The 16,155-nt window shown below is 35.2% G+C and overlaps 1 protein-coding gene across 6 annotated transcripts in view; it reads right to left on the bottom strand.

The window, feature by feature from the left end:
* EPB41L5 (erythrocyte membrane protein band 4.1 like 5) overlaps positions 1-16,155 on the bottom strand; it is a 141,261-nt gene that overhangs the window by 64,299 nt on the left and 60,807 nt on the right. For 4 of the 6 annotated variants that reach the window (XM_059394462.1, XM_059394464.1, XM_059394466.1 and 1 more), the window contains exons 15-16: positions 8,376-8,418; positions 7,860-7,975 (exon numbers count right to left, since the gene is read on the bottom strand). In XM_059394462.1, the coding sequence (XP_059250445.1) occupies positions 7,860-7,975; positions 8,376-8,418 (159 nt within the window). Of the gene's footprint in view, positions 1-1,392; positions 4,623-7,859; positions 7,976-8,375; positions 8,419-16,155 lie in introns of those variants that run through there. The other 2 variants (XM_059394468.1, XM_059394467.1) reach the window with 2 other exon arrangements.

Genomic DNA, 16,155 nt, shown 5'->3' with positions numbered 1-16,155 from the left:
TCTGCCTATCTATGATCTCTGTCTGTCAAATAAATAAATAAAATATTTTTTTTTTAAAAAAGTCTTAAAAAAAAAAAAAATGACTGGGCTCCTGGGTGGCTCAGTGGGTTAAAGCCTCTGCCTTCGGCCCAGGTCATGATCCCAGGATCCTGGGATCAAGCCCCATGTCAGCGGCTCTGCTCAGCAGGGGGCCTGCTTCCTCCTCTCTCTTTGCCTGCCTCTCTGCCTACTTGTGATCGCTGTCAAATAAATAAATAAATTTTTTAAAAAATATGACTGTGTACTATTTTTTAAAATATAGACATATACCCAACACGACAAGTAGAGTTTCTGTTTTCCTCTGTAAATCCATTTAAAAGTATATATATGATTACCCTATCAAGGTCAAAAGGGTTAGACTATACTCAGGGACAGGTAAAAGCCTTTGAAGTGGTCTTACCATCAAAAGAATAATTATCGGGGCGCCTGGGTGGCTCAGTGGGTTAAAGCCTCTGCCTTCAGCTCAGGTCATGATCCCAGGGTCCTGGGATCGAGCCCTGCATCAGGCTCTCTGCTCAGCGGGGAGCCTGCTTCCTCCTCTCCCTCTGCCTGCCTTTCTGCCAACTTGTGATCTGTCTGTCAAATAAATAAATAAAATCTTTAAAAAAAAAAAAGTCATCTTAAAAAATAAAAGAAATAATTATCATAAGAGCTTGTGTATTTTCATGTGTGAAAGTGTAGTTTTGCTGTGTTTCTGTTTCTCTGTTCATAAAAGTATAGATGAAACATAACTAACCTAATTCAAGATGTTAAAATTAATTATGTTAAATAAAATTAAACAAAGCACTGAAGTTGGATCACATGCTGGTGGCTCCTTCTGATCAAAAAGATAGTGAGCAGGGCGCCTGGGTGGCTCAGTTGGTTAAGCAACTGCCTTAGGCTCAGGTCATGGTCCCAGAGCCCTGGGATCGAGTCCTACTTCGGGCTCCCAGCTCCATGGGGAGTCTGCTTCTCCCTCTGACCTCTCCTCTCATGCTCTCTCTTACTCTGTCTCTCTCTCTCTCTCAAAATAAACAAATAAAAAAATATTAAAAAAAAAAAAAGATAGTGACCAAGTAAGGTTTTTTTTTTTTTAAAAGATTTATTTATTTATTTATTTATTTGACAGAGAGAGAGGTGACAAGCAGGCTGAGAGGCAGGCAGAGAGAGGGGAGGAAGCAGGCTCCCCGCTGAGCAGAGAGCCCAATGCGGGGCTCGATCCCAGAACCCTGAGATCATGACCTGAGCTTAAGGCAGAGGCTTTAACCCACTGAGCCACCCAGGTGCCCCCCAAGAAAGGTACTTCTGAAGGACATTAGTTCCCTAATCTAGAATGTATGACCACTTACCGTTTAGGCATAAAACAATGCAGAATATAAATAAACTGATGACAATTTATTTAATTTAGGATGAACTACATGTAAATTCTTTATAATTCTGGAAACATGTATATCTTCAAAGTATCAATATCAAGAATATTCACAATATTTGAAATGAAATCCTGGAACATATAGGGATGTTTACTGTAAAATATTGTATATTTATAGAATATACAATATATTGTAAAAATAAACAGATTTGATTCTACTACCATTCAGTGTTAGCCCTTTACTTTCCCCACCCCCTGCACTGCCTTCTCTCCCTACCAATCCACCAATCCAGTTTCTATCATCAGAACTTTACAAATGAACTACAACATAACAAGGTTTTCAAAGAAAGAATAATCACGATGTAATTCTTCCATCATGTAAATGTAACAGTACTGATTAACTCAATCTCTAGAACAGAAATGACCACTTTCAATGTAAACTGAAGACATTACTCTTCTATTACAATCCTTCCCTATTTCCTGAAGTTAAGATTCTGCTAAGATACATATATATTAGGCATTGTTCAGCAGTCTAACCTTCAGATTTCAAGATTAATTTTAGAGTACAAAAAGTCAAACCTCAGGACTTCCTAAAAGACCTAAAAAGCTTTATTACTATACTTCTTTGGTTTCTGTTATAGAAACATTTTTTTTTTCTAAGATTTTATTTATTTATTTGACAGAGACAAAGACACCGAGAATGGGAATTCAAGTAGGGGAGAGGGAGAGGGAGAAACAGGCTTCCCGTGGAGCAGGGAGCCCAATGCGGGGCTTGATCCCAGGATGACCTGAGCCAAAGGCAGATGCTTAATAACTGAGCCACCCCAGCAATGAAAATAGTTCTTAATCATATTCACACCCATGAAATCTTTTCCTGAATGACACAAATCAGAGTTTCTGTGCTAAAATGTTATGATTCAAATTCCCTGCTTTAGAGAAAAAAATCACCATCAACAATACCTGACAATTATAATCTGAGCTATGTAAAGTCTAAAATAACTATGAAGGATATACATTAGTGGCCATTTTTAAGTATGCTTTATGATGGTAAGATTTAGGGAAGGAGGTGGGTTATTTAAGGTATGGACCTGTTCATATTTACAGGATGTGCTAAAGAATACTTTGAGCTTATCTCCTTAAAATGATTGTGATAGGGGAGCATGGGTAGCTCAGTGGGTTAAAACCTCTGCCTTGGGCTCAGGTCATGATCCTGGGGTCCTGGGATTGAGCCCCACATGAGGCTCTCTGCTCAGCAGGGAGCCTGCTTCCCCCTCTCTCTTTGGCTACTTGTGATCTCTATCTGTCAAATAAGTAAGTTTTTTAAACATATTTAAAAAAAACGATTGTGATGGGTAGCTCAGTTGGTTAAGCACCTGCCTTAGGCTCAGGTCATGATCCCAGGATCCTGAGATTTGAGCCCCCATGTGGCTCTGCTCAGCAGAGAGCCAGCTTCTCCCTCTCCCCCTGCCGGTCACTCCCCGATTGTGCTTGCCCAAGGGCACACGCAAGCATGCTCTTTGTCAAATAAATATAATCTTAAAAAAAAAAAAAAAAAAAAAGTTTGTGATAAAAATCACAGATTGAAACCTGCCTAAAAATTTCATTCCTAGATCTTAACTCAATTTTGCTTACTTGTATTTTCTATTGACAACCTGTATTCTATTTGCAACCAACAGTCCAGTAATAAAGCCCTCTGAAACATGTATCTAGCAGAAAGGGATTAGACCAATCTCAGAAGTAAATAGGATGGTATATGGGTTAGGTTGTTTATAATACAGCTTCATTACCTTGAAGTATTATGAATTCTCAAACTATAAAGTATCTTCAAATTGCCATATAACAGTTTTAACATTTGGAAATTGTTAAAATTTCTAAAAACTGTAAAAAGGCAAAAAAAATGTTTCCCTTGTCAGTTCCCATTACATTACAAATGCACTTTTTCCAGATAATCTGCCTTTATCAATTAAATCAAAGAGCCTGGATGATTACATTTGAAGTTCATAAAGGACCAAAAGAGTAATATATCTAACCCATTTGAAAGTGATATGGTTTGGTCTTTGTAATTTTTATTTTAAAGGTTGTACGAGGCTAGATTATCAGGCTGCTGCAAATCCGGGAAATCTATCAGAGGCATAAGATGGAAAAGAAAAGAGAAAATGAAAAGACAAAAGTAAATACATTTTCCATTTTGTACAACCATTCAGTAGTAATGTAACTAAATTTAGTTAACCACTAGTTAACTACTTAATCATGCAAAAGTAACCATTCAGGTTTATCTTTCTACATTATCTCTCTACATGAATCACATTATTAATGTGATTTCTAGACCTTTCCGTAAATTACGGAAAGTTTGTTTGTTAAAAAGTAAAAGTACTTTTAATTAAAAATTACATTAATTATGATTTTAGAATCTTAGGCACTTAACTGAAATTAAGGCAAGGATCACTACAGAAGTATTAAAAATGGTATAGAAAAGTTTGTTTGTTAAAAAGTAAAAGTACTTTTAATTAAAAATTACATTAATTATGATTTTAGAATCTTAGGCACTTAATTGAAATTAAGGCAAGGATCACTACAGAAGTATTAAAAATGGTATAGAAAAGCAGTTCACCAAAGACTGAGACATTGTGCCTGGACATGTCTCCTCCATAGTTGTGATTAGTGTGTCTGCTTCTTTTCACCTCGATCTATCTGGATGGTGTGGAGATGAGAAGATAACAGGAAGCTTTTTACACAAACACAAACCTCTCTCCTGAGACATCTTCTGAGTGATGTATCAACACGTTAAAATCATGAGAAACCTTTCCAAAATTACAATGATATATACATACCCTTTCAATACAAAGCATTTCTCATTATCATTGATGGCATATAGCTTTCTTCTCATTCTTTTCCCTTTCACAGAAGAACCCAATTACAAACACTACACAACTACTGACGCAATATAAAGTAATTTCTCCCAAATTCTCCTAATGTGATCAATCTTATATGTATAGAAAATGTATACCATCAACTTGCATGACAAAGAGTCCCAGTGTCTAATGGGCTTAACACTCATATCTCAGTCATGGCTGCATGGCCAGGAAAATGAACATCATGATGGACTCCTGCATTCTTCACATTGTGCTCATGGACAAAGTCAGTGTAGTTTCTATGTGCAGGCTGGGGTGGGGACAAGGCCCTTGTGTTCCACTGGTTTCCACCACGTTGACAGCAGTCACTGGCAGCAGAGAGCCTGGATGGTTGGGAGTGGGAGGGGAGCACAGTTAGTCAAAAGGAATAGGAGAAAATGGATGTGTAAGAGGTAATAAAGGAGAAGGGCAGTGTGACCTGCATGCAACACTGCTGTAAGTAGTTATTGACATTTACTCCATGCAATGACATTCAAAAATAAAGGAGGGGGGTAGAATCCAGAAAGTTATATGTAGTGGGAAAACTCAATATGCAAATATGAATAAGTAACCAGAGTCAGTTTAGTGAATTAAATAAAGAGGAAATTTCACAGAGAACAAAACATTCTATCTGTCCCTGATGCTGGTATCAAATTCAAAGTTAAAAATGAAAAAAAAAAAAAAAGTTAAAAATGTTGTTTGAAGTTCTAATGAAAAGGAAAATATATTTATAATCTACTTAATTCAAATATTTAAAAGGACACTTCTGTATTATGGACAAAAGCATATACAGAAAAGAGTAATTGTGAAAATTATTCCCCAAATTAGGTGATTTCACAAAACTGAAATCTAGGAAACAAAATTCAGAAAGAACATTAAAAAAAAAAAAGAAAAGAAACAGGTAATTTTATGTCAATGTTTCCAATTAACAATGAAGAATCATTGTTCCTTCTATAATCAAAGTTCACAGGACCTCAAAATGAAATTTAACAGGTACAGATAATGTGATAAGATTGTAAGCCCCTCCAAGAAACAGTTTAGTTAAGTATATTAAGATACTCTTTAATCACACAGTGCTATAGAACAGGCCTACAAAACTATGAGAGGGAAGCATGCATACAAGCAGTTCCTGGTTAGAAACAGAGTCCTCCAGTAGAAAGACATATTTGTCACAGAACACCAAGATTTTGTAACACAGCAAAAAGGGCAGCACATATTTAAGATAATTATAAACAACAACAAAAAAATCACCCCAATTATGTCTAAAGATAAATTTTTAAATACAGTATTTTTCTAACTCAACTAAAATATGAATCCTCACCTTTTTTTCCTTCAGGAAACTGAAATTAGCTAAAAGGATTTTTCAGAACAAGCCTGAACGCTTTTTTACTTTAAAATCGTATTTTCTTCAATAGACATAGAACTTGTTCACCAAATCTACTCCATAATATTCATGACCCTCAATATACAGTCTATGAAAATTTAGGAAATTAAGTTAGGTTTATGTTCTCCCTGATATATGCAAGATTTCCCAAATATTATTCACTTTTGTTGTTGTTGTTGTTTATAAATGGTTAAATGGATTTAATATGTAAATTGTTTCTCAAAAGGTGATACTCTGAATATCAGATAATTCTACATTACTGATATACCAAATCATTCACCGAAATAATGGTGTCACTTAGAAGATATCAATGAGAGAATAAAGAACTGAACATGAAGTAGGTTTAGATTAAAATGGTTAGAAATTATCTACCTGGTAATAGTCTGTTATTCTGCCCAATTGTTCAAACCTTGGGAGCATTTCCATATTTTAACATCACTTTCTAAAGGAGGACTGTTTTATATTCATTTAAGAGCATTAATAACAATAAAAGCATGCAGAAACAAAAAGTGAAATACAGAAAGCACTTTAAATTCAGACTGGGGAATCCATTAGCTCCAAGACAGATCAGTTCTATATTCAGTTCCATGCCACTGCTGCTGACATACACTGAGGCTCATTAAGTTTTCAGATCACCATTTTACTCCATTTCAGTAAAGGATGTCTCAGCACAAATACGTAACAGAAGGACACATAGCTCCAAATTTTTCATTTTCCTTAAAATTCAATACTCTCAGATTCAGTATTGTCTCTTTTAAAGGCTGTGTCAAAGGAACTACATAGTGCCTAATAAATTAAATAGATTTAAATATGTGCCCATTAAAATTAGAAAACTCAATAAAGATTTAGTATCATAATATAGTATGCAAAACCCACCCCCCAGATTCTCATTCCGTATTAATATAAAAGGGGTAAGCAAGTATTAAGGGAGTTCTTTTATAGTTGAAATCTGGTTTCCTTGCCAATAGGACTTGGTGGTAACATCAAGGCCATAAAACATAGCTGCTTACTGGAGCTGTGTTTTCAGTAAGAATTGAAGAAACTTTTTAATGGCTTATAAAAATAAAGACTAAAATTTGATATTTAGAAGCCTCACTGTTCATACTTTAGGTGTGTGCCCACATGCACACACACACACAAAGTACTCCTCTATCATAATCCCAGGTAAAAGGAAAAGAAGAAATAGATAAAGAAAAAAAATTCCTTCAATCTTAGAAACTAATCAAGTTATTTGGAACTGAAGTAAAAGTATGCCCAGCAATGAAGAGCAAAGCACCTTGCAAGTTAGTTAAGCCAAAATAACAGTGAAAAACAATTACATAGCAAAGACTGAAAATAATCACCAACCACTGTTGACCCACCACCATGAAGGAAGAACTGGTTGCACAGAAAGCTGACCAAAACCTTGAGATCACCACAGAAACTCATTAGATTTCAGGTACTTAACAAACTAAGAGCAAGAGAAAAAGAGAAAATTCCTATGAATTACCGAAGTTCATTTCATAGACACACAACTTGAACAGATGCAACCAAATGATCACTCAACCAAATAATTGCCTAGGAGCCCTCCAAGCCAAATACATTTATTTGGGAAATGATGAATCCTGCTGATTACACTCCAATAAGTCACAAAGTATTCACATTTGTGTACTAACTATGAATGTAAAAAAAATTAAAAAGACCCTGGAAATCTAAACAATTAAAGTATCTTCTCTGTGATCAGATTATCTCTCCATCCCCCAAAATGGAGTATTTTAAAACTTTGGTTTATTTTAGGTTATAATCATGTTTCCCTTTGGCTTATCTTCAGTCTTTAATGAAAAAACACATCCAAAAGCACTAGCATTATGTTGTGTGAAACAGATGAACATATTTTCCTTATTAATCCGAGAAAAGGTTCTACTGACGAGCATTTAAAGTCCTTTTCAACAGAGAGCAACCCACCACTTCCAATCATGTTAACCAAAATAAGGAGAGATGTCTGATGTTCTCCAATTAAATAACTGCATTCCCTTCTTCATACATATCCCTTATTTTCCCAATCCCAATATGACTGCTCAGTAGTATGTTTCTGTTCAGCTTACAAATATGAATAATTTGTTTTCAATCATATTTAAAATATTCTAAGATTATGGCTGGGAATTTAGAATACCATTAAGCAAGCAACATTTTATTCCGGTTTAAAGAGTTAACAAACCATTTCCTGTCATGCTGGTCTATTCCAGGATTCCTTGGAAGATTCTCTATCTCTGCCAGCACAGGACCAGAGGGAACAGAAGGAATCACAGGCAGAGTAGATTTCACATCCCAAGCCTGTAGGTTATAAGATTATAAAAATCATCTATTTTGCCTGACAAAACATTTCATCACCAATAAACAGAACATTAAAATGAAATACTACCTACGAACATAGTGCAAACAAATGCTTGAATGTTATGTACTACCTCATAGATAAATAATAATCCAACTAAATATTAGTTATCTTATTCATTATATAGGATTTACAAGAATGGAAAATGTTCTATAGAGCACCTGTTCTATTTACAATATCTCATAAGAGCAGAAGGTTTCATTATCCACATTACAGATTAAAAAAAAAAGAAAATGCACAAAACTTTCCCAAAGTTATACCACTTAAAAATTCAATTAATAGTACCATTATCTGTCATAACTGACTAGTGTTCCAGTATTTAGAAGCTTAAGATGATCTCACCTGTTGGGAGCCATTACTTTGGGTCAAAACATTATTATGAACACTGTAATGGATAAAAATATATATTAAAAAACTATATATAAAATTCAAGGGCTTCACATTGTAAAATTATACATATAGTAATGAAGGTAGCTTTATTTTTAAAGTAATTGTTTTGCTGCAAATAAAGAAAATTACTGTTGGGGGTGCCTGGGTGGCTCAGTGGGTTAAAGCCTTTGCCTTCAGCTCAGGTCATGATCTCAGGGTCCTGGGATCAAGCCCCACATAGAGCTCCCGGCTCAGTGGGGAGCCTGCTTCCTCCTCTCTCTCTGACTGCCTCTCTGCCTACTTGTGATCTCTGTCAAATAAATAAATAAAATCTTAAAAAAAAAAGGAAAGAAAATTACTATTGGAACCTAAAACTAAGAATGTAAGATGCCAGAAAACATTTGCTTTTATAGACAAATACTTGTTTTTCTATAATCTGCTCATTTGAGATTTCCACATACCTATATTTTAGTTGTGCTTAAAATATGTAGTTCACTACTAATCTTGTTTATTTATTGGACAGTATCTGTTAAGGATGGCAAAATGCAGAGAAGCACAAATGATACCTTAAATTCAAGGCATTAAGCACAAATATCCAATAAACTTATCTGTGTAACTTCTTTTGTATATTACTACCCTCTCAAGATATTCTAATGTCAGCAATAGCTCAACATTTTAAAACTCAAAAGGCCTTAGTATAAACTTGCTTTCTAACTTTAATTGTATACTTTCCACTCAAAGTGATTTATAAATATGTGTTTAAATTTTTAGTTTAGGCTGTATTCATTTCCCTCCTCCATCGTCTTCCCATAAAAAAGCACTTAAACTCAGTCAAAAACAAAATAAATTAAAAAAAAAAACATCATAACAGCTAAAAAAGAGAACAAATATTCAATAAAATAACTCAAAGATGACATATGATCACAACAAAATGATGGGAATAAAGAGTTAATGGGCTTCAGACCTTCTAACATAAGTATACATGCATCCTGAGGTATAAAATTCAACTAAGATAACTGAAAGTATGTTCAAAGTTTTACACACACACACACACACACACACACACTCTCTCTCTCTCTCTCTCCTGAAAAGTGAGAAAACAATTTACTAATTTAATGTGAGCACTAACGTTCCAGGAAAAAGAGATAGGAAATTAAATGTATTCAATCCTTTATTTTTAAATTATTGTCTTTCAGGGATAAGGAAAGAACACTTAAGGCACCCCAAGGAGATTAAAAGGAAACCACTGCCAGTACCTAGCTGCCACAGATCTCTTCATAAGAAAATCATACCCAGGGACGCCTGAGTGGCTCAGTCAGTTAAGCACCTGCCTTCGGCTCAGGTCATGATCCCAGGGTCCTGGGATTGAGTCCTATATCTGGCTCCTTACTCAGCAGGGAGCCTGCTTCTTCCTCTGCCTACTGCTTCCCCTGCCTGTGCTCTCTCTCTGACAAATAATAAATACCTCTTTAAAACAAGTAAGCAAAAAATACTATGCACAGCCAAGATGTCATTCGAGTAAAAGGAAATGGGCAGGGGTACCTGGGTGGCTCGGCTGGTTAAGTATCTGCCTTCAGCTCACATCATGATCTCAGGGTCCTGGGATCAAACCCCAGGGAGCCTGCTTCTCCCTCTCCCTTGGTCTCCCCCTGCTTGTGCCTAGTCTCTCTCATGCACATAAATAAAATCTTAAGAAAAAATAAAAAGGAAAAGGAAATGGGCAAAAATTCTCAAACAAAACTCTGAATACAGCATCTAGGAGCCTTTCTTAGAGGGGTGGGAACAAAATAAAAACAATCTGATGAAAGATAATCAATTAAGAAAGAACTCAAGAATGAAGAGGCTGGGGTGCCTGGGTGCCTCAGTTGGTTAAGTGTCTGCCTTCAACTCAGGTCATGATCCCAGGGTCCTGGGATCAAGCCCCACCATCAGGCTTCTTGCTCAGTGGGAGTCTGTTTCCCTCTGATGCTCCCCTCTGAATTTTTCAACTACCCAACTCCGCACTCATGCTCTTTCTCTCAAACAAATGAATAAAACCTTTAAAAAAAAAAAAAAAGAATGAAGAGGCCTTCCTAAAGGCTAGGTGAGACATGAACCCATTTTATATCTTATTTTTTATTACCTATATCTCTATTACAAATTGAGTCATCAGAACTTGGAAGTAGCATGGGTTCAAATCCAAGCAGTGCCACTACCACTAGTTCTACTCTCTAAACCTCAGGTTCTTCATTTGCATGAAATTGTTAGGGGGAGTAAATACGTTAACATTAGCAAAACACAAAGAACAGTGATAAGAAAACTGACCAAAAAAACCAAACAAACGTAAAAAAAATACTGGTTAGTGTAGAACTTGTCGTCAAAACAACTGCAAAGAATATATCTGTCAGGCACGATTTCTTTGGGCTAATTTTGCTGCTCCCAGAAAACATTATGCTGGTTTAAGTAACCCATGATCCCAGATATTATGAAATCTCATCCAAGCTGCTGGATGAGGCCCTCGGTTACCTTTGAAGCTTTTCCTTTAACTGAGAATAACTCTGGCAAGTGATAAATAAAATAATGAATAATGAATAATTATAATTATATGAATAATTAGTAATGATTATTCATTAATAATAACATGAAAAAACTGCTTATAATATATGATCTTAATGATTAATGAGATCACAGCCCCATTTCCAAATAATTTGAAATGTAGGAAGCATTTTCTCATAATTACACACATCCTTCACTTCCGCTAACACATAAGTAGGAATAGTACTCATTACTGATCTAATTCAAGCTTCCCCTTTCAAAGGACTATCTGTAATAACTGACCCCCTTTGCTCTTATACTCTCTGTATTCATCATTTCCTCCTTCATTCCTTTTTCTCCTCTCTTTTCTATCTTCAAGATTCTGTCAGCTAAGCCTGTAAAAAAAGTACTGATCACTGAAATGTGATCTATTCTTTATAATGTCACCTCTTCTTAGGATATTTTTTATTAGTAAAGACCCATTGGGAATAGTTAGGAAATAAAATAATATAAGGAAAACCACTGACATCAGCCAATTTCAAAACCTGTTATTCAAATAGGCATAGTACAGGGTCAAGAAGCTTTTAGGTCAAATAGCTGTGCTTTTTCAAACAGTACTGTTTTCCATGGTTCATTGGAGCAAAACTGTTCATGCCAACAGAACTAAAAGTTTAGGCAAGAATGAAAGGGCATTCATGCCAGTCCAAACTCAGGTTCTCTCAAGCAGTGTTATAAAGAGTATTAAATAACCTTCAGGAGAGCTGAGTCCCCCTCTACATTTCATATCTAAAAGTTTATTGTAATAAATAATAACTAAGTATCATTGCTTACATATCCCATTTCTGTTGTGTTTTCCAGAGCCAAAGCATTTTTCAAGTGAAGATAATGAAACTTCATTATTAAAATTAAATTAATCTTAATTCTAAGAAAGAGACGATATAGTCATACTTAAGTTTTTGGTCAGAAATGTGTATCTCAAAAAAAAAGTTTTTAAATTTTTTAAAGATTCTTTTTTAAAGATTATTTGAGACAGGGAGACACAGAGAGAGAGAGAGAGGATACATGTGTGCATGAGTGGTGGGGAGGGGTAGAGGGAGAAGCAAACTCCCCACTGAGCAAGGGGCCCTAAACTGGGAGTGAAGACCCGGAGATCATGACCTGAGCCAAAGACAAGACACTTAACTGACTGAGCCACCCAGGCACCCCTCAAAAAATTTTTCAAGGACAAATCCTTGCAAATAAAAACCTGAATTTTTCAACTACATATTATTGCTTGAATAATATGTTTACATCTCTGGTATAGATATATATATATATATGTATAGAAGATAACACCAGGTTATCTTCCTTATTTTAAGCTCTAATAGTCTGTCCCAGTCTCCTTTTCAGGTAAGCAAGACATACTCCATTAAACAAAAAACAAACAAAATAGTTTAAAAAGTACAAAATACCTCTAACATTTTCTCATCATTCTTCTTAAAAGCATAGCCTATAAGTAACTACAATGAAAGTAAAAGTGTACAATTCAGGAGACAGAAAACTTTACCTAATTAAAAATTCACAATAGAGAGAATAGCTCAATTCCTCCGTACTCTATTAATTGATTTATTTTTAACAACCTACTGACAGCTAAAGAAACTTCAGGAGAAGTGCTTTTGTGATGAATCACTAATCACAGCCCAACTTTACTGGCTTTCCAAGTTGGGGGAAAAATGCATCTCAAGGAGACGCTAACCATACTCAGTACCTCCAATCAAACGATTTCTCTTTTTGAAGAAGCTCTAATTATACATCCACTATATAAGAGTAGACCAATTCAAGAGTTAACTAGATTTGCAAGTATGTCCTGAATCTGATACTTTGATGGACATTCCAGGAAACTGACACATACCAATAGTTAAGCTTTTTTATGAAACTATACATTGTAATATGTACTATTAAAATTAATTGATGGGGCACCTTGGTGGTTCAGTGGGTTAAGCCTCTGCCTTCATCTCAGGTCATGATCTCAGGGTCCTGGGATCGAGCCCCGCATCGGGCTCTTTGCTCAGTGGAGAGCTTGTTTCCCTTCCTCTCTCTCTCTGCCTGCCTCTCTGTCTACTTGTGATCTATGTCTGTCAAATGAAAATAAAATCTTAAAAAATAATAATAATAAAATAAAATAAAATACAATTAATTGAGTCACCAGAAGTAGAACTTCTGGAATGGTAGTTTGAGGACTCTCTACCCAGTGAAACAAACATTTATCTAGTGAAAATTATTTTTAATTTTTTTTTTAAAGATTTTATTTATTTATTTGAGAGAGAGACAGTGAGAGAGAGCATGAGAGGTAAGAAGGTCAGAGGGAGAAGCAGACGTCCCATGGAGAAAGGAGAACGATGCGGACTCCTGGGATCATGACCCAAGCTGAAGGCAGTCGCTTAACCAACTGAGCCACCTAGGCGCCCTGAAAATTATTTTTAAAAACAATCACGAAAAAGCACACATTAGTGAATAAACATTTATTCAAGAAAATCTACTAAATCTCTTAGCTGAGTCTGGCATTTGAGCCACAATGCTCTCATTCCCCATCCCCCCAAGTTCAATGTGGTGAAAGCTTTACTCCACATGAGTGTGGCCAAAAAGATCAACTCTCTCTAGGCAATCCACTTAAATCATCTATTTTAAATATATGCAGGAAATTAAAAAAAAAAATCTAAAGAATAAGTATAGGAACACAGTCTCCACTAAAGGAAAATATCATTACACAGAAAATTTATAAATAAGACTCAAACAGAATCAATGACTTGAAGATAGGTCACCTGAGATTATCTAGTCTTAAGTAACACAGAAAGAAAAAGAGTGAAGAAAAATGAACAGAGACTCAGATACCTGTGAGACACCATCATATGTAACGACAGGCATGTTAATGGGAGTCCAAGAAGGAGGGATAAGAAAGGAAAAGAAAAATCATTTCAAGAAATAATGGCTAAGAACTTCCCAAATTTGGTAAAAGTAATAAACCATGGAGAAGCAACCAGAATAAAAATGGACTGCCAATCAAACAAAATAGACTTCAAAACAAAACAAAAAAAATTACTAAAGAAAAAGAGTGACATTTCATCATAATAAAAGAATCAAACAATTATAAATATATTTGCACTTAACAAAAAGCCCCAAAACACATGAAACAAAAACTGAAAGAATAAAGAGAGAAACAGACAACTAAATGACAATAATTGGAGACTTTAAAACCTTGCTCTTAATAATGGATTACTCAGCAAAAGGTCAATAATGAAATAAAAGTCCTGAGCAGTAGAAAACCAACCATATCTAACAGACATTTATAGAACATACATTCAACAGAATATGCATTCTTCTCAAGTGCATACAATTTTCTGAGATACATACTTATGTTAAGCCATAAAAAAAGTTTCAATTAAAATGTATAAGGATCAACATCATACAAAGTATGTTTTCTAACCATGTGGAATAAAAGTACGAAAAATAAGAAGAAAATTTAAGATAGTCACAAGTATGTGGAAATCAAGGAACACATTCCCAAGTAACCAAAGAGTGAAGGAAGAAATCAAAAGAGAAACTGGAAAATAATCTGGGATAAATAAAAATAAAAATACAACATACCAAATTTATGGAATATTATTAAAGTAGTCTGTGGAAGAAAATCTATAGCAACAAATGTTTTGTATGAAAAAAGAATCAGGGGCATCGAGGTGGCTCAGGTGGTTAAGCATCTGCCTTTGGCTCAGATCATGATCTCAGGATCCTGAGATGGAACCCCAGCCACATCGGGCTCCCTGCTCAGTAGTGGAGTCTGCTTCTCCCTCTCTAATCAATAAATACATAAATAAAATCTTTAAAAGAAAAAAAAAAAGGAATAACGGCACCTAGATGGTCAGTCAGGTAAATGTCCAACTCTTGATTTCGGCTTAAGTCATGCCGTCAGTGTCGTGAGAGCAAGCCCTGCATCAGGCTGCACGCTCAGTGCAGAATCTGCTTGTCCCTGACCCTGCCCACCCCTCAACAACAACATGCTCTCTTTCTCTCAAATAAATAATTTAGAAAAAAATAAAAATAAAAATCTCAAGTAAATAACCTACTTTTCCATGTTAAGACACCAGAAAAAAAAAAAGCAAACTAAACCTAAAGTAAGTATAAGAAATGAAATAATGTATCAGAGGCTGGCTCAGTGGATATAGCATACAACTCTTGATCGTGGGGTCATGGGTTCAAGCCCCACACTGGGCATGGACCCTACTTAAAATATTAAAATTCTTTAATATTTTGAAAAAAAGAAATAATATATCAGAGTGGAAATTAATAAACTTGAAAAATAGATAAGAATCAAAAGCTGGTTCTTTGAAAAGGCCCAGAAAATGGGCAAACCTTTACCTCAACTGACCAAGGGGGGGAAACCCCTCAAATCACTAAAATTAGAAATGAACGAGGGGACATCACTACCTACCATACAGAAATAAAAAGGAAAAGGAAATAAACATGAACAATGACATGCCACGAATCAGATAACTTACATGAAATGGACAAATTTCAGAAAGACAGAAATTCCCAAACTGAGTCAAAATGAAAAATAAATCTGAATGGATCTGTAACAAGAGACTGAAGTAGGAATTTTCAAAACTTCATACAAAGAGAAAGTCCAGGCAAGATGGCCTTTATAATAGTGAATTCTATCATATATTTTAAGAAAAATGCCAATTCTTTTATAAATTCTTTCCCCCAAAACAAAAAGCAAACACTTTCAACTCATTCTGTGAAGCCAGAATTATCCTGATACCAAATCAGGTGAAGAATTACAGGAAAACTACAGACCAGTATCTTTTATAAATATACACTATACAAATCCACAACAAAAAGGTAGTGAACCAAATCCGGCAACATATGATATAAAGAATTATAGACCATGACCAAGTGGGGATTATCCCAGGAATAAAATTAATTGCTTATCTGCAAATAAACCTTTGTTCTTTGAGCTTCTGTGTACAAAAACCCTAATTAATCTTCAGTGACAGGCCAGTAACAAAAGTATGTCATTCTCATTATAAATAGCGCCCCCACCCGTGCCTTTATTTCTTTAAACTGCTTTATTTTTCTTAGTGTCAATTTTATCTGGAATTATGTTTATTTTTTTCCCTGCTATATTCCCAATGCTCAGGGAAACTTAACACATTGACAAGTCTTCAAGAAATATTTGCTTAATTAATGACAGCAACTACATAAA

Source organism: Mustela nigripes, chromosome 3 (assembly GCF_022355385.1).
Source record: "Mustela nigripes isolate SB6536 chromosome 3, MUSNIG.SB6536, whole genome shotgun sequence".
Lineage (NCBI taxonomy): Eukaryota > Metazoa > Chordata > Mammalia > Carnivora > Mustelidae > Mustela > Mustela nigripes.
The sequence above is the reverse complement of the archived record's forward strand: the minus strand, read 5'-3'. Positions and strand labels throughout refer to the sequence as shown.